Source organism: Canis aureus, chromosome 24 (assembly GCF_053574225.1).
Source record: "Canis aureus isolate CA01 chromosome 24, VMU_Caureus_v.1.0, whole genome shotgun sequence".
Lineage (NCBI taxonomy): Eukaryota > Metazoa > Chordata > Mammalia > Carnivora > Canidae > Canis > Canis aureus.
Window position 1 is genome coordinate 43588629 of NC_135634.1, and position 21318 is coordinate 43609946.

At 39.2% G+C, this 21318-nt stretch overlaps 1 protein-coding gene, 1 long non-coding RNA gene and 1 pseudogene across 23 annotated transcripts in view; 1 reads left to right on the top strand and 2 right to left on the bottom strand.

The window, feature by feature from the left end:
* The window catches only part of SP140 (SP140 nuclear body protein), a 68020-nt gene that overhangs the window by 36051 nt on the left and 10651 nt on the right, over positions 1–21318 (top strand). For 18 of the 20 annotated variants that reach the window (XM_077869137.1, XM_077869141.1, XM_077869142.1 and 15 more), the window contains 5 exons: positions 2196–2312; positions 3098–3151; positions 15826–15891; positions 17177–17257; positions 20333–20440. In XM_077869137.1, the coding sequence (XP_077725263.1) occupies positions 2196–2312; positions 3098–3151; positions 15826–15891; positions 17177–17257; positions 20333–20440 (426 nt within the window). The remainder of the gene's footprint in view (positions 1–2195; positions 2313–3097; positions 3152–15825; positions 15892–17176; positions 17258–20332; positions 20441–21318) is intronic. The other 2 variants (XM_077869139.1, XM_077869140.1) reach the window with 1 other exon arrangement.
* The window catches only part of LOC144296167 (uncharacterized), a 50570-nt gene that overhangs the window by 27975 nt on the left and 1277 nt on the right, over positions 1–21318 (bottom strand). Inside the window, exon 1 of one of the 3 annotated variants that reach the window (XR_013363323.1) lies at positions 3084–3137. The exons of the other annotated variants lie outside the window; for them this stretch is intronic. This is a non-coding gene — a long non-coding RNA (uncharacterized LOC144296167). Of the gene's footprint in view, positions 1–3083; positions 3138–21318 lie in introns of those variants that run through there. 3 annotated transcript variants of the gene reach the window in all.
* On the bottom strand, positions 10153–11094 carry LOC144296164 (large ribosomal subunit protein eL6 pseudogene; annotated as a pseudogene).

Genomic DNA, 21318 nt, shown 5'->3' on the forward strand with positions numbered 1-21318 from the left:
TAGCAGTTATTGGTTGGGACATGGGAATTATTGGTCATCTTTCTCTCTTACAGAAATACTATCAAATGCACTGTTTACTTTTGATGTGTCCGGAGCTCTCCTTTGAAACCAAAATTCATCTTTTGTGAAATTTTGCCACTTATTAAGATAAGTGCAAGAATCATTCTGAGAGTACAAAGAGGAAGCTGAGTCCTGTCAGTGGGAGACTGTAGCTTTGGCCAAGATATGTGCATGACAAATAGGAACAAGGCCACCACATGCAGTCCTTAGTGTGAATGGTGTCCTGCAAGTGAATGGAGTATTGGGTTCCTCCATGGAGTAGAGACTACAATGGGAACATATGATTGATTACATGATAATAGTTGACCTCAGATTTTGTGATAAACAAATGATTTTCTCTCAAAAATTGACAAGAGGGTTTGAGAAGGGACTTAAGACCAAGGGTGACCAAATATCTTTGCACAAATTAGCTACTGCCCAACGGGTCCACTTCCATTAATTAGTTTTGTATAGAGGACTTATCAGGTCTCTGCCTCCATCTATATGCTTTGGATTACTTTCTTCTAACATTCAAGAGGCACAAGAAAATAAGGAGCAAACAAACACACATAAGACAAGACTTTGAAAAATGTAAGAGTAAATGAAGCAGTGGAAGAATAAAAAATACTAACAGAATATTTGCTAAATGCTGTACCTCCAAACCAAGATGTCTGACTACTTTGTATCTAATTGCATATACATCTTTTATAAATAAGATTAACTCATAAATAGGAACTCAATTACACAAGCCAGAGCTCAACTTGTTGTTGAGATGGATTAATCAGAAAGACAATCTGAATTGGGCACAAAAGGCTGTGGATTTATACCTGTTGGCCCAAGGATTCCACAGGACATTCCTAGACAAGGGTCTTTAAGATTGGGGCACTTGGGTGGCTCAGGGCATTAAGTGTCTGCCTTAGCTCAGGTCATGATGCCAGGATCCTGGGACAGAGTCCACCCAGGGCTCCCTGCTCACTGGGAAGCATGCTTCTCCCTCTTACTCTGTTTGCTGCTTCCCCTGCTTGTGATCTCTCTCTGTCAATAAATAAAATCTTAAAAAAAAAAAAAGAATCTTCAAGATGGCTTGGTGGGACCTCCATTTTTGGAGGGATAGACCATCATGCCATTTCTGAAGCTAAAAGAGGGATTTATTGCTTGCTAAGCTAAGTGCATGGTGGGAGGAGGTACAGTACTTATAGGACATAGTTTCTTTTAAAAAGGAAATTGTTTTTACGTAGAGTTTTAGAAAGCCTGTAGTTCAGGAACTGTACACTTTCAGAACCCGGGAGTGTCTATAACTAGGTTATCATTTAATCAGAGACACAGGCTTTCTGGAGTGTGGCTGTTGCTCATTGGCTGATTTTCAGAAGCGTAACTCTGTCTTTGATTGGCTGGCTTTAGATGTGGTTAGTGATGTAAGTAGTGATGGCCTAATTGGGATGACTTTAAAACCCGTTCTGGTAATTGTTTTTTATAATTTTCAAAGAACAGTTGGGTTTCCTAGAAGGATAAGATCTTTTTATTTTATTCTTAGGGTTACAGGTAGAAAAGTAGGTGTAGAAAAAGCAAGATGAGGTACAAAAGAGCAAAAGCATGGCTTTGTCAGATCTCGGTTGTGATTATTGGAGCAGGTGTAGTCTTCTCTCAAAAGGCAGTTCAGTTTTGCTCAGAATATTACTTCCAGCCTGCTACCCTATGAGGGACAGATGATTATGACTTAAAGAATAATAAAAACAGAAACAGAGGCTGGGGGCTCCTAGGTGGCTCGGTCAGTTAAGCATCTGCCTTAAGCTCAGGTCATAATCCTGGAGTCCTGGGATGGAGCCCACCTGGGGCTCCCTGCTCAGCAGGGAGTCTACTTTTCCTACTGTCCCTCCCCACTGCCTGTGCTCTCTCTCATTCTATCTCTCTCTCAAATAAAATCTGAAAGAAAGAAAGAAAGAAAGAAAGAAAGAAAGAAAGAAAGAAAGAAAGAAAGAAAGAAAGAAAGAAAAGAAAGACTGATAAAGAGAAAAAGACTTAAAGGAGGGGCCAGAGATAAGGAGGGTCAATGGAAGATTTCAGAGGAGGAAGCAGAGAAAAGGAGATCAAGAAAGGCACAGAAAAGGGGATCCCTAGCTAAATGAAAGTCTTCATACTTTACATTTTTGGCCCAGAAGCTGAGCTACCAGCATATGGAAATGAGAAGTGTTCCTGTGTTATGTGCTCCTCAAAGTATGTGCCAGAAGGTCCAGAAGCAAGTACTGCAAGTAGCCAAGCATGTGACACGATGGGTGAGGCTACCGGAGGGAAATGGGATGAGGGTGACTCTATGAGCAGGGTGATGGCAGGTGGTCTGGTCCATTCCAGTATCTGCTCTCTACTTTGCTTGACCTGACCCATTTGGGAAAAGTAGAGAGCCAAGAGACCATCTTAAAGTCATGTTTAACAGGATGGGCCCTGCTGATTACACATGAGTGATGTAGTAGAAACATGCTTTTAAAGATGGCAGTATCTTGTTTACTACATTAGTCTACTAATAACAAAGACTTGTATTTACCCAGTGATTTCTATCTCTCTCACACCCAATCTTCTGTGGAGCCCAAGAAAGCCAAGCTTACTTCTGCTAGATAACAGTGTCATTTTGTCACAACCTTTGAAAAATCTCAAAAGACAGCTAGTCATGCCACTTGCTTGTCAGGAAGAAAGCACATGTTTTTGATGGATGCCCTCTAGCATGTCACTGGCTTATCTAGTGATTTCCTATAAATGTTTGCATGTAAGATTTTATTTAATCCTCACAAAAATCTTAAGACCTAAACAAATATCCCTGAGTAAACTGAGTACATGGGTATTTCAGAGTGTTTTTCCAAGCACCGTTGAGAAACAAAGGAAGACCCAGGGTCCTTTCTGGACTCCTACTTCTCAATTCAGTACGTTTTTAGTCCTTTCAGAAAGAAGAGAAGAAAAACAATGACCCAAACGTCTTTATAAATCCAAGTCTTCTGCAGTATGAATAATCCTAAAATGTCTTAACTTTTATTTATTGATTTCCTCACCCTCACCTGTTATTCTCCAGATACTGCAGATCTTGGAAACAACTCTTCTTCGGGAAAACTCAAGAGGAAGAGAAGTAAGAGTGCATAAGATTTTACTTGCTTTTGATACTAAATAGGAATTTTTAATGCTAGCATTACATTGTTACTATTTACAATAATAAATGATAATAATATGATGTCTGCCCAAAGATGTCTATATGTTAATCTCTGGAATTTGTATTCTCTATTATCTTAACATGGCAAAAGAGATTTTACAGAACTAATTAAGTAGGGATGTTGGAAGGGAAGATTATTCTGGATTAGCTGGGTACACCCAATATAATGGAGCAGGCTTGGAAATGTGGAGAGCTGCTCCCGGCTGTGGGAAGAGTGGGAGTGGCTGTGGAAGGTAGTCACAGAGAGATGCCGTATTATTGGCTGGAGGAGGAGGAACATGGAGAAAAGGAACCAGGAATATGATGACCTCTGGGAGCTGGGAAAGTCAGGGAACTGTATTCTACTCCACAGCCTCCAGAAAAGGATGAAGGCCTACTGGAACCTTGATTCTAGCTCAGAGAGACCCTTGTCAGACTTCTACCCAACATAACTGTGAGATAGTTAATTTATGTTGCTTTAAGCCACGAAATTTCTAGTCATTTGTTATGGCAGCAATAGAAGAGGAATGCAGACTTTGAAGGTGGAGTGCAGCTGTAATGCATTCCTAAAATGTGGAAATAGTTTTGGAATTGGGTAATGGGCAGAGGGAAGAATTTTAAGTGGAATAATAGAAAATGTCTAGATTGACTTGAGCAATTTGTTAGAAATATGGGGCCAAAGACTCTACTAGAGAAGGCTTAGAAGTGCAGAATATGGTAGAGAAAAAAAAAGAACATGGTAGAGAAAACCTATTTGTCTTAGAGCATATGCAAATCATGATGAAGACTTAGTAGAAATATGGAAGTTCAAGGTGTCACTGGTAAGGGCTCTGAAGGAAATAAGGAACGTGTTTTTGAAAACTAGAGAGAAGGGAATCCTTAGTATATAGTGGCAGAAAGCTTAGCAAAATTCTGTCCTGCCAATAATGCGGAAAGCTGAACTTTCTGGATATATAGCTAAGGAGGTTTCTAGGGAAAGTGATAAAGGTGCAACTGGATTCATTTTGTTGCTCATAGTAAAATGTAAGGGGAAAGAGGTAAATCAAAGGAAGAACTGCTTTGCAAAAGGAATCAGGACTTGATGATGTGAGAAATTCTCAGCCTTTCCAAGCTGTAAAAGATGCTAATATTAGAAGCTTCACTGCCGGGAAAGTGTGGCCTGTAGTGACAACCAAGAGTATGGCCGTACAACTTTCTGCTAATGCACCAGAAGTAGTGAACGCTCAGAGTATTTAGTCATAAGGAAAAGGTTCTTTGAAGGGATTACGTTTGTGACACACACATTAGCTTGGCCATGTCAGCAGAAAAAAACAAAAAACAAAAAACAAAAAACAAGAACATCCATGATTGTATAGGAAAGATCCACGGAAGAGTCTATCTAACGGAGGAGATCCTCATGACATACACGAGAGTGCTATGATCCCTAAGAATCTTCTATCAACAGAAACAAGGACATCCATGTCCCAATCTCTGGAACCTGTAACCAATTTACTTCACATGGCAAGAGACTTTGAGGGTGTAATTAAGCTAAGGGTCTTGAAATGGGGGGATTGTCCTGGATTATGTGGATGGCCCCAATCAAGTCATATGGGTCTTTAAAATCAGAAACCCTCTCCTCCTGTGGAGAAAGGGATATGTGATGGTTAATGATCAGAGCAGTGCAGTGTGACTGGTTTGAAGATGAAGGCAGGGGGCCATGATCCAAGAAATGGGGGCAGGCTTCAGAGGTTGAAAAACGTAAAGAAATGGGTTATCCCCTGTCGCCTCCAGTAAGGAACAAAGCCCTGTGGACACCTTGATTTTAGCCCCATGAGACTTGTGTCAGATTTCAGACCTTCAAACTGTAAGATAATAACTTTGTGTTGTTTTAAGCCGTGAAGTTTAGGGCAATTTATTACAGCAGCAATAGAGAACTAATACTTTTCATAAGACCAAAAAATTAAAAAAGGAATATTTCACCTTTATATGGTTATATTACATCCTTTAAAATAGTAATTTATATTTTTTTCAAAATGCTCTTATCTTTATGTTTTTTTTTTAATATATGGTATTTGTTGGGGGGCCTGGGTGGTGTAGTTCTTGAGTGTGTGACTCTTGGTTTCAACTTGGGCAGTGATCTGAGGGTTGTGGGACTGAGCCTCGGGTTGGGCTGCTCGCTTAGCTTGAAGTCGGCTTGGGTTTCTCCCTCCCTCTCCCTCTGCCCCTCCCTCCATGCGCATGTGCACGTGTGCTCATGTGTGCTCTCTCTCTTTCTAATAGTAAATTAATTAATCTTAAAAAAAGAAAATATATGATCTTTGTAAGCTTTCATATGTATCCTCCCAAATTTTTTCTATGCATGAATTAACACACTTAGAATTTTATCATAAATCTAAACAAATCTATTCATATTATTACATTTTCTTTAAATCAATATATCATGCACAAGACATTACAAACATTCAACATTTTGCCTGTAAAAAAATTTATTTCATTCCTGTTTTAATTTGCATTGCTTGCATTTTTGTTGTGGTTGAGAATTTCTAAGTTATTGGTTGTTTGTTTTTTCTCCTAAAAATTCCTGGTACATGTGCCTTGCCAGTGATACAGTCTTGCCATCCTTTTTTTTTTTAAACCCTGCTTAACAAGCATAGGACTATTGATATAAATATTAAATTTTGCCAATCTATGTTATTATTTTGTTTCATTTGATGCTATTCTTTTTGGTTTGTAGTATCTTTTGTCCCAAGGAAGTTGGAAAATTTTAAGTAGTAAAATCCATCAGGCTTTTCCTTTATGGTTTCTAGGTTATATTAAAAATTTACAAGGATATTTCCCACCTCAAAATATTAAAAATATTTTATTTGCTTCCAGAATATTTGAAGTACTTAATACTTTTTAGTGTTTAAATCAATCTATAATTCACCTTTTAGTGTATGATGTGAGACAGGAATTTCAAGAAATAACCCCAATGTTCTTTTCTTCATCATTTGAAATGCCCTTTTTATGTGCGTTTCCCTGTATGCGTGGATCTGTGCCTGTACTCTACTCTGTAACACTGGTCTGTTTATTTCTAATGCAGTAGCAAATTGGTTTAATACAAAGCTCTCAAGCATATTTTGCTATTTGTACTCATTATATTTTCTTTTGCAAGGAAAAGAGTAAAAATTACAGGAAGGAGCCTCAGAAAAGAAAGAGATTTCCAAGGTTCAATAATCCTGGCTCACTCATTGTGGATGAGTTTTAGAAGCAGTCAAGATTTCCCCCCAATACCTCCCCAATTCTATTGAGACTCTGATTGAAAATATATTGAACTTGCTGATTGATTTGGGTAGAATTGAAGGAGAATGAACCACACATTTATTCAGATCACCTTTTATGTTCTTTAACGTTTTAGTTTTCTTTCTGTAGATCTTGCACATTTTTACTTTTCTTCTCAGCTTTATTGAGATATAATTCTAGGCAATAGCCTATTAAGGGATGACTGGATGAGTTTTAACAAATGTGATCTGTCATGTAATGCCATCACGATCATCACATTTAACATTTCCATCATCCAGTGGACATGTGTTCCTTTTCCCATCTGGCTCTTGAAAACTGCTGATCTGTTTTTATCACTAGAGTTGTATCCTCTCTGGAATTTTGTGTAAATGAATTCATACAGTATTTATTTTTCCTTCTTATTTTTCCTGTAGCCCTTTCATTTAGCATAAAGCTTCTGAGACACATCCATGCTGGTATGTGTCTCATTCCATATTTACCACCAAGAAGTATTCCATTATATGGATATTCCATAGATTGTTTATCTACTTGCCTGTTGATAGATGTTGAATTGTTTCTAGGTTTTGACTATTACAAATAAAGCTTCTAGGAACATATGCATACAAATCTTTGGGTGGATAGATGACTTAATTTTTCTTAGGTAAATACCTAGGAGGGATACTACTGGGCCATATGAACATAAGTACATTTGACATTTTAAGGATCTGCCAAAGTATCTTTTATGTTGTACACTTTTATACTCCCACCAGCGATTTATGAAAATTCTCATTACTTCACATATTCACCAACACTCGGTATTGGTAATCTTGATTTTAGCCATCCTCATAGGTGCATAATGGTAATTCGTAGTTTTAATTTGCATTTTCTTAATGAGTAATGGTGCTGAGCATCTTTTTATGTATTTATTTGCCACCCGTATATCTTATTTGGTTAAGTGTCTATTCAAATCTTTTACCCATATTTAATTGGGTTGTCTATTTTTTAGTTGTAAAGTTATTAATATATTCTGGATACAAGTCCTTTGCTGATTATATACCATACAGTGTATAGCTCCTTTGTTCATTTGCTTAGCAGTGTCAAAGAGCAAAATGTATTTTGAAGTCTAACAGTATTTTTTTTATAATCTATGACTTTTCAGTTCTTTTTAAGAAATCTTTGCTCAAGATACTATATTTTCTTTAAGAACTTTTACGGTTTTAGCTCTTACATTTAGATCCATGATCCAGTTTAAGTTAATTTTTGCATATGGTGTGAGGTAAGGATTGATTCTTTCATTCTTTCTTTCTCTCTCTCATTTTCTTTCTCTCTCTCTCTCTCTTTCTTTCTTTCACTTTCAGATATCTAGATGTCCTAGACCATTTGTGTATTGAATTATTGTGTTAATTACCTCAACATCTTTGTTTTAAGTCAGTTGCCCTATGTGTTTGGTGTATTCTGGACTTTCTTTTCTACTTACCTATATGTCTAACTACATGCCAATACTACACCATTTTGACTACTGTAGCTTTATAATAAGAGCTGAAATCTGGTAGTATAAGACTTCCCATTTTGTTTTTCTTTTTCAAATTTGTTTTTGGCTGCTTGAGGCTCTTCACTTTGAAGCTTCTTCTATCTTTCAGTTCAGCCACTCTCAAGATCAAGTCATTGTCCAAAGTGCCTATGGAGCTTCAGCCATGTGTCTATGTGTTAGGCCAACAGAGGGAAAAAGGTGAAGAGCAAAAAACATCTTCCCTAAAGGCCTATCTCTTTCATGAGAAGCTTTCTTAGAGTTCCCCTCCTCTCACAATATTCTGCTCTTACCTTATTGATTAGATCTTAAAACTTGGCCATGAAAACTTGTAAGAGAAGTTATAAACTAGGGTACTTTCTATAGACACATTGACATCTCTAATAATATATGTATTCTCTGAGTTAAATAGAAATGGAATATGCATATCTGGAACACAGTCTGAACAACGGACCTCATTAGTTCTTCAAAATTTGTTGAAAGTTCCTTTGTACCCTAATGTATGGTATTTGTAAATGTTCTTTTTTTAAAAGAATTTTTAAAAAATATTTTATTTATTTATTCATGAAAGACACAGAGAGTGAGGTAGAGACACAGGCAGAGGGAGAAGCAGGCTCCTTGCAGGGACCCTGATGTGGGACTCAAACCCCAGACCCCGGAATTATGACCTGAGCCAAAGGGAGACGCCCAACCACTAAGCCACCCAGGTGCCCCAATATTTGTAAATGTTCTATTCCAGTTTAAAATAGTGTACATTAAAAAAATAATAATAAAATAAAATAAAATAATATAAAATAAAATAAAATAGTGTACATTGGGATCTAGCTTCTCTCCATACACATCTTCTTTATCAAGTACAACTTTGTTGTCTAAATCTTCTAAAGTAGGCTGTACTGGTATTGCATAAAGATGTGTTCAGGGGGATCCCTGGGTGGCGCAGCGGTTTGGCGCCTGCCTTTGGCCCAGGGCGCGATCCTGGAGACCCGGGATCGAATCCCACATCGGGCTCCCTGCATGGAGCCTGCTTCTCCCTCTGCCTGTGTCTCTGCCTCTCTCACTCTTTCTGTGTGACTATCGTAGGTTAAAAAAAAAAAAAAAAAGATGTGTTCAGTTTTCCCACATGATTGTGTATTTGCCAATTCTTCCTTATTCTTTTGTTTTACTTTAAACACTTTGAAGCTATTCATGATTCTTATGACTTAGTGGATTTTTTAAATCATACACTGTTATTCTTATCCTTAATAATACTTTTTACCTTAAAATCTCTTTCTTGGGAAGCTAATATTGTTACTTGAACTTATACTTATTTTTTTAAGATTTTGTTTATTTATTCATGAGAGACACAGAGAGAGAGAGGCAGAGACGTAGGCAGAGGGAGAAGCAGGCTCCATGCAGGAGCCTGATATGGAACTTGATCCTGGGACTCCGGGATCACACCCCAGGCCAAAGGCAGACACTAAACTGCTGAGCCACCTGGGCAACCCATTACTTGAACTTTTAATGTTTTTTTTTAATGTTTATTATTCCTTTTTTATTAAACCCTTTTCTTGTACAGCTGTATTTTATGCCTCTTATAACAACACTTAGTTTTTTATAATCTTCTCTGAAAATCCTAATCTTTTAATAGTTTAGTTTATTTGCATTTATTGTGAATTCCTGATATATGTGGATTTATATCTTCTATATTATTGTTTATCATTCTTTTTCTGTGTTTTTATGTTCACTTCCTGCTTTCTGATGAATTGAGATTGAATCCTATATTCTGCCCCATTTCCTCTGCTGTTTTGGAAATTTGAGATGAAATTTCTGTCATCTTTTAACCATGACTCAATTGCAAATGATATCGAGGGTCTGAGCATGTGGATTCAATACATATTTGGTATTCCATCATCACATAACTACTGTTATGTAACATTTTATTTTTAATATTCTCTCATCATGAATGTTGAAACTATTACCATTTTTGCAGTTGATGTTTACTTAAATTAAAAATATCTTTTGGGACACCTGAGTGGCTCAGTCAGTTAAGTGTGTGCTTTGGGCTCAGGTCATGATCCCAGGGTCTTGGGTTTGAGCCCCCCAACTGGCTCCCCGCTCAGTGTGGAGCCTGCTGCTCCCTCTCCCTCTGCCATTCCCCCCATTTGTGCTCCTCACACACTCTCTCTCTGTCAAATAAATAAATAAAATCTTTTTTAAAATGTGTTATTATTTTATGTGCTCACTCTTCTTTCTTTTTTTTGTGGATCAATCATTTAATTAGGTTCTTTGTAAGAAATTTGGTAACACTAATTTATGAGAATAAACTCCATTTGTGAAAGAAAACCCAGAGTGGGGGTAGCCCTGAGGCTGAGGAACAGTTTTGATTTTTCCCAGAATTTGTGAGTCCACAGTTTTCTGATCAATGTTGTGCTATTCTCTAATCTCATATTTCTCCTTCTCTGTGTCAAAGATCTCACCTCCCTGGTGTCTGGGTTTACACAGCTTCTTTTTGAAGTGAGCTTCACTGACATGTTTTGGGAATTTCACACTGCTGATATCAATTTTAGTGGAGGTGGCAATGACAAATTTCTGGTATGTTCAATGCAGAAAAGTTTGATTATGGGTCAGAGGTCTGGTCACAAGTAACAAGCCACTGCCCAATTCCTTCAGGAAAACCACCCCCTTGCCTCTGTGGTGCCCAGAGAGAATGATCAAAATGGTCCCAGGAGTGATGCTAGCTTGCAGTTTTCTCACATGCTGACTGAAAGGTTTTCTGCTGTTGCTCAACAGCTTTCAAGGCACAACTTTGGTAGGGTAATACCTAGGCATTTTGTGAAATTTAACCACTGGGGTACTATCATTCTGGTTTTGTGGCAGTATCAAGAAACTTCTCTTTCTTTTCAACCCTGGATTTAGTTGCTGAATACCTCCTCTTGTACATGGCCTTTCTGGAATACATAGCACATCAGGAATATCTGTCATTTCCTCTGATGAGGATGGGGTTTTGGCTACAGTGGGGCTTCCCTTCTGGTGCTTTAGCCTTGAAGCTCCCCTTTTTAACCTTGCCACCAGCATCAGCCTTCTTGACTTCAGGTTTCTTCTTCGTTTCTGCCATCTCAGATTTGTCACCTGCCATCTTGCAAGATGAGAAAGAGCTTTCTTCCTCCTCCTCCGTCTCCTCCTTCCCCACAGCCCCCTCCTCCTAGTTCTTCTTTTTGGCTTCACTTTTGTTTAGCTGACTTAATTCTTTTGGTTCGCCTAGTGAGTGGTCTCTAATTGGCAGACTCTCCCAGTGTTATATTTGCAAATTTACCTTGATAGAATTTTTTTAGCAAGATTAAAAATTCTGGGTTGATACTTATTTCTCCTCAGTACAGTAACACGATTACTGCAGTGCCTTCTCAAATTATTATGTCATGGTGGGTGAAAATTCTTCTTTTATTGTGTCATTTCTTGGAAAATAATCTTTCCTTTCTTTCCAAAGCTCTTTTCACCAGGATCGAATCATAGAAAGTTGGGTACAGAAAACATGGGAGAATTTTATGTAAACACCAATATACCTTCACATAGATTCAAAATTAGCATTATACTGTTCTTACTTTATTTATAGATGGTTCCCAACCATCTATCCATGTGTTTGTTCATACACTCCACTAACCCACTTTCAAGTTTGAAACATCTCAAGGTTGCAGACATCAGTTCACTTCCCTCCAATACTTCAACCAACATATCATTAATTAGATTCATTATTTGTTTTCAGCCTTTTTTCTCTTGAGATAACCTTTATAGTGAAATGCACAAATACTAAGTGTATCATCTGATGAGTTCTGATAAATGCATTCCCCCTGGTTAATCCAAATCCTTACCAAGATACGGAACATGACCATCCCCCTGCAAAGAGCCTTTATGACCTTTGGTATATCCTTATCCCTCACTCATGAGAGGGAACCACTTTTCATACGTTTTCTTGGCAAGTTAATTTGGCTTGTTTTAAAACTTTAAATAAGTGAGGTTTTGGAGCATGTTCTCATTTGGTGTAAGGTTTCTTTTACTCAGCATAACATTTTTCAGGTTTATCCGCATTGTTGAATATATATCAGCATTTTGTTCCTTTTTATTGCAAAGTATCACACATTATATGAATATACCAAGGTTTGCATATATATATATATATATATATATATATATATATATATATATTCTCCTATTGGCACACATCGCAAGTGTTTCCTATTTTTTTGCTAATGTGGATAAGTTGCAGTGAACATTCTAGTAGAAGTCCTTCTGTGGCTTTCGTTTTTTTTATTTTTTAGATATTATTTATTTATTCATGAGAGACCCACAGAGTGAGGCAAAGACATAGACAGAGGGAGAAGGAAGCTCCTCATGGGGAGTCTGATGTGGGACTCGATCCCTGGACCCAGGATCATGCCCTGAGCCAAAGGCAGACACTCAACCACTGAGCCACCCGAGTGTCCCGGCCTCACGCCTTCAGATCCCTTACATAAATACCTAGGAATGAAATGTCTGGGATATGGGGTAGGTGCATCAGTTCTTTTCCCTGCAAACCCATGCCACCTCACCCCCCATGGTCGGGGGTGAGGTGGCACACACAGGCTGTGCTCAAGCTGAGGAATACCACACTTCAGAAACCTTGGTGGTAGAAGGGAGCTGTTAGCAAACCTGCTCAAACCTTACCCCTGAGGGAGACATTATCTTATTAGCTGGAACTTAAGCAGATCTCCTCTGGAGAGAGGAGGGAGACGTTTTCTATTTTATACAGGTCAGTAAACAAATCTGCTCTCTGACCTAGAGGGTTACATTATCTCTGGCTTCCAAGGCTGTTTGTTATTCAAACATCCTTGCAAAGATAGTTTGAGGCATGTGGAAATGCTAAGGAAAATTGCCTCACAACAAATTCACCTCACATAGCAAATTTTGGCAACTTACCCCATGAAGATACCACTCCATCAACCATTTTGATTGATTTGACCAGTGTGGGCTAGGACCAAATCCATTCAATTTGTTTCCTGCAGTATTTAATTCATTTCATAAAGCATAAATGATGCAAGTCTCTAGTGACTACCGTAACCTATAATTTACCATGTTTGCATAAGGAGGCAACTGGCTTGCACACAAGAAGTGCAATTCCAAGGGCATACATGGTGGCCCAGAAAGGGAAGCATTTACAGTTGCCGAGGTCCCCTAATGGAACATACATCAACAAGGGGAAGATGGACAGTGCCTCCAACATGGGCCCCTGGTTGAGTATAAACGTTAGAGCTCCCAGTTTCATTCATTGCATTTAGTCCTTGATTTGGGGGTGGGGTTCAGTTGAGGAGGCACTTCCGGAGGACATTCCATCCCAATCCGTCCTCTTTGTCCATGACACCAACCAAATGGTATCTGCCTTCGCCCCTCTCCAAAAGACTGAGAGTGGGCATGAAAATGATGTCCAGAGGAATTTTACATGGGATATGCAGATGCTGGGGCCCATCCCAGTTTTCTCATGTCTGATCCAGAATGGCAGACATCATCATTGTCATCTCTGTGGTAAGACATATGGACTGGGATGGTTTTTCTCTGGAAGTGGAATTCGAGGCAGTTCTGCAAGGCAGATATCATTAATGCTTCCCCTTTACCCCATACCTGCTAGGCTTTATGGGGTTTCCTCCTCAGATGTCTGGATTTTTGCTTTTCCTTTACTGCCACAAAATCTGTGTATACCATTCTGGTGGCTGTAACTTCATCTCCTTTCCAAATTATCTCCTATTCCCTTTATCCAAAGGGTCAGATACAAGTGGTGCAAAGGCATCTACATAAAATGTAATCAGAATAAAATCTGAATCCTGTAGGCTCTCTGAAGGCCCTCCAGGCTAGTAGGGGAAAGAACGAGGCATCATCTCTAAGAACAAGGAAAACAGAATGCTGAATTTTTAGAACTGGTCTGTCTAATACCATTAATCCCCCACCACTTTTATCTTGATAATGGTGCAGGAAGGAGCTGACCCCTTTCTGGGGACAGCTGCCTTCACTGACCAAAGAGCCTTCCAGAGGTGCGTAGACAGGAAAAGATGAGGGACATAGAGTCAATCAATGCATTTGAAGTAGCTTTTTGGAGGGACACTTAGGTGGCTCAGTGGTTGAATGTCTGCCTTTGGCTCAGGTCATGATCCCAGGATCCTGGGATTGAGTCCTGCATTAGGCTCCTCGCAGGAAACCTGCTTATGTCTCTGCTTCTCTCTGTGTTTCTTATGAACAAATAAATAAAATATTTAAAAAGGAAGTAGCTTTTTTTGATAAAAGGCACACCATTGTCAGACTACTAATGGTTCAACCATGCTCCTGAGTTTCTAGGGCCACAGTGATGTGGCCAGAGTCAGCTGGTTTATAAGCTGAAGTGTGGGTGGTGTTGAGGCACCACTCATAGCTCTCAGAGGGGCTCAAGGCCTGATCAGTGTCCTGGGAGCAGTCATGGACAAAGCCCCTTGTGTCTCCCCACTGAGAGACAAACAAGTCCATTTTGGGAGGAGTCACAAGCCTGGCACACAGCCATAGCCCCTACATAGGGCTGGGAAGGTCATGGAAAGCCGAGGGGACAATGGGGAAAATCCCAGAATTCTGTTTTTTTTAAGATTTTATTTATTTATTCATGACACACACACACACACACAGAGAGAGAGAGAGAGAGAGAGAGAGAGGAAGAGACACAGGCAGAGGGAGAAGCAAGCTCCATGCAGGGAGCCTGATGCGGAACTTGATGCCGGGTCTCCAGGATCAGGTCCTGGGCTGAAGGCAACGGTAAACCATTTAGCCACCCGGGCTGCCCAAATCCCAGAATTCTTGAACATACCATTTCAGTTGGATGAACAAGGCTTTTTTTTGTAGGCCCTTCCTGCCTTGTAAGTCCTGGAGTCTGAGTTGACCCACCTCCGAGTGGAATGGGAATCCAAGTGGGAGTTGTAAGGCCTCCCTCCATGGTCTTCACTCTTAGCAGTAAAAATCTAGTAGCTGGCTATTTTTATTTCACAACAGTGATAAGATACGATCTCTACTTAACCCAGTGCCAATGGTCTTCTCACACTCTTATATGTTCATATCATTCACAAGAAAGCAAAGTAGAACACATAACCTGCTGTAGTTCCTTTAAGCCCTCCAGGAACTCCAGGCACTACATGGCACAGAAGTGGGAGGATTTGTGACACAAGTGCAAGTACAGAGATTGTTTTAAGTCTCCACATCAAAGCTGAGCGGGCCTCCCAACCTCTAGCATGGCATATTATCCATGACACTATCCAGCTCTGAGGAGTGTGTCTCCTCATGGCATATTTGAACTGGAAGACACCTGAAGAGGAAATGTATTGACATGTACCCACAACAATTATCATTCAGGCTAAGGCACCAGCAGGAATTTATTTTTGTGTATGTGTGTCATGGTTTTTTTGTTTTTTATTTTATTTTTTAAAAATATTTTTAATTAATTTATTTGAGAGAGAGCAAGTGAGTGAGAGAGAGAGAGAGAGCACAAGCAGAGGGAGGGGCAGAGAGAGAAGCAGATTCCCTGATGAGCAGGGAACCTGACGTAGGCTCCGATCCCAGGACCAACCTGAGCCCAAAGCAGACGCCTAACTGACCGAGCCACCCAGGCACCCCTGTTTTTTACTTTTCAAAGGAAGGTCATCTTCTGTAATCTCCCAGGTCTGTGTGGAGTAAAGCATAACCCTGCAATCAGCGTCACACTGCTGCACTGGTAAAGAATTTTGTCCTGTTCTCCTGGTCTAAGAAAGTATTTGAAAACTAGCATATATGGCTTTAAAAATTATATTTATAGCTCTGAATAATTAACTTTATTCTCTTTTGCTTGAAGGAAGAAAGAAAGGCCATGCCTGGACAAGAATTAAAAGGAAATATCAGAGAAAGTTACATCAAAAAGGTAATCGCTTGAGTGTAAGGCCCTGCTTACTGTCCCCCTGCAGGCCTGAGGGCTCCCAAGGGCTCTGACCGTTTCCTAGTGGCTGTTCCACAAGGACATAAGCTAAGATGCTGTAACAAAGAGGCCTGAAAACGCGGTGGCTTCCCAAAATGGCTTAGTTCTCAACACAGAATGACCCAGAGCTAAATGATTTGGGGAGACACTGCCGTCCTCAATATGTGGCTTCTCTGCTGGGTCAAGAAATGTGTATTAATTGGGTAAGATGTTCCAAAGAAAGCCAAATGCAAAAAGCAGATTGCATGTGCAGGGGGTTATGCATGTATGCACATGGCAAATAACCAAAAACATATTTGTACAAATGTGTTTTTAGGTATCTATAAATTCTTATCTGTACATACTTATAGAGAAAGACACAGGTAAATGGAAAAATCAATAGATATTCATCAATAAACATATAGGTCATTGGAATGTAGGTGATATTTATATTTTTATTTGTGTTTTTTAAGTGTATGTGTGTACACTGAAAAATATTAAACACGTTCAAATTTTGCAATGAAAAGGTATTGTTTAAATAGTAAAATATACAGAGACAAAAGCCTATGGGAATATTTTTGAACAATGATAGCTCTCTCTAGAATATTGCTGTTTCATATAATTTTTATTTTCTAAATTTCCAGTAGTACATACACGTATTACTTCTAGTCGGACCCTTGAAACCATGTTTATTTCAGGAGTGGTTTAAAGAGTTCATTCCTTCTAGACAATGAAAGCTAGACCTCATTTTCCACATGATTATCAATTTTGCAACAGATCCATATAATGAGGTTTAGAGTCCAATTAAAATGATTAATTTTCACCAACCTATATATATTATGTTCTTGTCAATTTACATGGCTACCCTGTTGGGTACAATTGTGTACAATTTTGCTTGGAAAGAAAAAAGTGGTAGCATCTATTTTAAGAATACTTATTTTCAAAATACCAAATTTTTGGATTTAATCATGATATCATTTTCATTTAGGTCTCCGTGTACATAGATAAATTCTAAACCACTTCTTTCCAAAGTACAATGAAATCTTATATGTAATTTAAAAGTCTTCCCTCCTAAAAGTGGAGCATGTTCTGGACACCTGCTTGAGATCCCTTGCCATTAATGTGCTTTCTTGTCTGAGTGAATAGTGAAAGGAGGTTCAGAATTGAATATGGTGTGCACTCACTTGCTTTTTGGTCTCTCATGTCAACTGTTATTTTGTCCAACTCAGTATCTCCCCTTGCTTATCCCTAGACAGCAGCAACACTGCTGGCCAGTTGGTCTCCAGGGGGAAAAAGGTGAAAATGCGTCTGCAAGAACTTGCCAAGATCAAGAGTAAGATAAACTTTGTGCCACTTCCACTTGGCCCTGTGGGTCAATATGAATTTTGCTAAGGTTTTGAGGAACATAGATCTTCCTTAATTTTTTACCAGCCAAAGTTACCTGTCAATTTGAGAGCTGCAAAAGCTAAAAAGTAAACTCATTTTGAGCCAGGGTTATAAATTGTTTGCATTTATATCATAGTTTTTATCTGCCCAGAACTTAAAATCCTTTTCTGAGTTTTATCTACTGTTTGTGGAAATTTCTTTACCTTGCACCAATGGTTTATTAAAATGGCCAGATTTGGTAAATTATAAGTAGAAAACAAGTTCATTTCTTCACTGCCCTTTCAAATCTACCTTCTGGATGAGTTTTTCCTGTCTTGGGCTTGCCTCATAGTTTTCCTGTTCCCTTGTCACAAGAGTGTAAGTCTCTCTTCAATAGTTGAGTGTCCTTTCTGGACTAGTGTTAAACCTTCAATATTTTCTCCATTTCAAAGCACCTTTCTTCCTTCAGCCTGAGCAAATCTTGATGTGGACCACCCACAGTGGGGATGTGGCATGGTCAGACTCTTCTCACATTCTCTCTTGCCTCCACCTACACTTAAGAGCTGCTGGTTTGGGACCCTCCAGGATTAGGGAAGGTGGATGAGAGAGGAGAGATAAGAATATGGAAGTGTCTCATTTGACAGATGTAGCTCTGAGATGCCACTGGGAATGGAGGGTTCTTCTTTTCTCCATAAGATGCTTTTGATAACTCCATAGTGTGGTCTGACACCACTGCTCGACTTCCTTGGAGAGAAACGTAGCCATTCTTCTACTGCCTGGATATAAGTGATGAGCTGGCATGACCTGTTCTACCGATATTTTGTATGGTCACATGCGTGGTTTGGTGCATTGCCTTATGTGTGGGGTCCTTGAAATTAGAGTGACCAGCTCACTTTGGTTTGTCCAGGACATTCCCAGTTTTTCCACTGAAAATCCTGCATCCTAGGAAACCCCTTAGTCCTAGGTGCACTGGGACAGTTGGTTACCCTCCTTGGCACTTAGTGAATTGTTCTCAATTATTGAAACTTTTAGTACAATTTTAGTACTTTTAGTACAATTTTTCCAAAACAGGAAAGAATGTAAAATTCTGTCACACTTACTTACTATTAGAAAGCAATTAATATCAAGCATGAAAAATTTTAAAAATAACCTTAAATTATATTCTGACTGCTATATTAGAGTCCATAGTGGGGGATTTGGTGTTATTAAGTGGGTATTAGAAACTGGGGACACAAATATTGGTTAAATCTTGTCTTATTTAGTCACTCTATTTTCAAAGTAAAACATGATGGTGTTGTATTATGAATTAGCTAGGGTTTAAAAAAATATTTTATTTATTTATTCATGAAAGACACACAGAGAGAGGCAGGGACACAGGCAGAGGGAGAAGCAGGCTCCGTGCAGGAAGCCCGACGTGGGACTCGATCCCCGGTCTCCAGGATCACACCCTGGGCTGAAGGTGGCATTAAACCGCTGAGCCACCCAGGCTGCCCTCTTGTTTGTTTCTTTGACTAATTGTGGGACTATAAAAATTAAATATAAGATATCTAATCTAATCTATCTAATTCTTGGTATCTTAAGACTAGGGATTATATTTTTTTCTTTATCCATGAGACAGGCTTTGGGGAAGCTGTATTAAAATGGAAATCTTAGAAAGCACTAATACATGCAATGCAACTGCATGTCTGTGATTGTGATTTTGTTTTTCTTTTTCTTTTTCTTTTTTTTTTTTTTTTAAGGGAAAAGGGAGGCTATTTACTCCTATTTACTTAACTCATAGTGATAGAACCCCATGGAAAAGAGTCTGGCGAAGGGTTAAAGAAGAAAAAGAGAATAACTTTCAATAACTAAACAGCTAATTTCCTGTGCTTTCCTGTTTTCTGTGATTTTAGTAATAAACCCACTTCCCTAATTGCTTTACAGCTTTACTAACTGTTGAGAGATGTGTATAATTTAGGTCATTTTCAAAATATGTCAGGGAGAGAAACAAGATAATCTCACAAACAAGTAACTTGGTAACCAGACCTTATGGGTCCAGGGGCCACTAGAATGATTCTGTCTTCCCTGAACTGATAGCTTTCGAGCTGGAAATTGTTGCCATGTAACCTACATTATTTAGCTAATCGTCCTTTTGCTATGTAGAGAGTCACAAGTTGCACACCACAGGTAGCCTAGAGTGGTTGTCAGTTGTCTTTGTCTTTCTCTACTTTTGATTGTGTGGGCTTGAGCCTGTCACTTGGTCACAGAGCAAGAGAGCAAATTAAGCCAATCATTCTCAGTCCATCACAGTTCTGATGGTCTACCCGGTTCAACACTGGACCATGGATAGCTCCCCTCCTCCCATCATGGCTCTAAAATCTCAGCTGGAAGGGTGGCATCAGCTATACAATCTCCTTGAGTTCATTTAAAGACCTTTCATCCCTACTTCTGTGGAGTCATCCCTACTTCTGTGGAGTCCAGCTACCTCTCCTCATACAGATTATTTTAGAGTTCCCTGAGCTCCTCTTTTAGCTATGGAGAAAGTTGATGTGGGGTGGGGGGATATGAAGCAAAGCAGAGAAGAATAGAAGGCAGACATAATCTCCATGAGGGTACCCCATCATTCATTCCCCTCTCTCTGCTCAGTTAGTCAGATCTCAATTAAGGAGACATAAGTTCAATCTCTCACTTTGCCTGTGGTTACCAACTGCAGTGAAATAGTGTGGCTGGAGATCTCCCTTCAGAATGTGGCAGCTGTTGTGTATTTCATTGTCATATAAGAACCAGCGAGGCTGACTAGATTGGGAGTAAGGAAGTTTTATTGAGGCTTGATTTCTCCATAAAAGCATTCCGTTTTGTGTAGGATTTGAAGGGTAAGAGAGAGGTAGACATTCTGTAGTTACGTATCAAAAATGTCACTTGGAAGAAAGACTCTGACTCTGGAGATTTGTGGAGTAGACTCCCCTAAGCACCTCTATATCTCTATAGGAACAAAATCCACAAGGTTGCAGAGATGCATGTGCATTTGTAAAATGAGGCAGAACGAGGAAATCTTCTCTTTCAGGGTCAAGAAGAAGACGCAAAGGTGATAGGGTGAATTTTCACTCTCAAATACTTCCTGTAACCTGTGGTGAGGTGAAGGGGATGTTATATAAGAAGAAACTGAAACAAGGTGAGTTCCATGGTCTCCTTTGATTTGCAGTATGGAATTACTCATGTGAATTATACAGCATTTAAGGAATTGAAGGAAGGAGGAAGGGATCCCTAAGATGATAGTTTTACATTTTCAGAAATTATACATATTAGGTGCTCACTCCCACATGGAAGTGTCCATGGAGATGCTCAAAGAACCAAAGAAAAGTGAATCAGAAATAAAAGGGAAGAGGCCCTCAGCCTCCACCTTCATATCCTCTTTTCTGTATAGATGATCACCACCTGGGTAGAGTGCTGGAGGTGGTGAGAAGACCACAGAATTTAGAATTGGAGAGACTGAGCCCCAGCTGCAACTCTGCCAAGAGGGACTGATTCATCTGACTAGAGAGTGGGACCTTTCTGAGCTTGAAGTTTCTTATCTAGAAAAAGGATGATAATTAAAAACCTGCCTCACAGTTACACTGTGAGGAATTAATTTACTTAATCTATGTAAAATACTTCAACAGTTTAGCTGAGGTATAATCACATATCACACAGTCCACCCCTCAGAGTGTACAATTCAATGTTGAGTTTTGTTTGCCTTTTCCCAGGATTGTTCAGCCATCACCACAATCTAGTCTTAGAATATTTGTTTCTATCCCCCACTAAAGCAAACACCATGTCTATTTGGAGTCTGTAGCGTTCCCAGTTCATCCCCGTGCCCAGCCCTAAGCAGCCACTAATCTATTTTCTGCTTAATAAATTGGCTTATTCTAGGTATTTCACATAAATGAAATTATAAAATGTGCCTTTTTATGACTGGGTTCTTTCACTTAGCATGATATTTTCAAGGTTCATCCATGTAATAGAATATATTAGTGCTTCTTCTTTTTTTTTTTTTTTTGCCAAGTAATATAT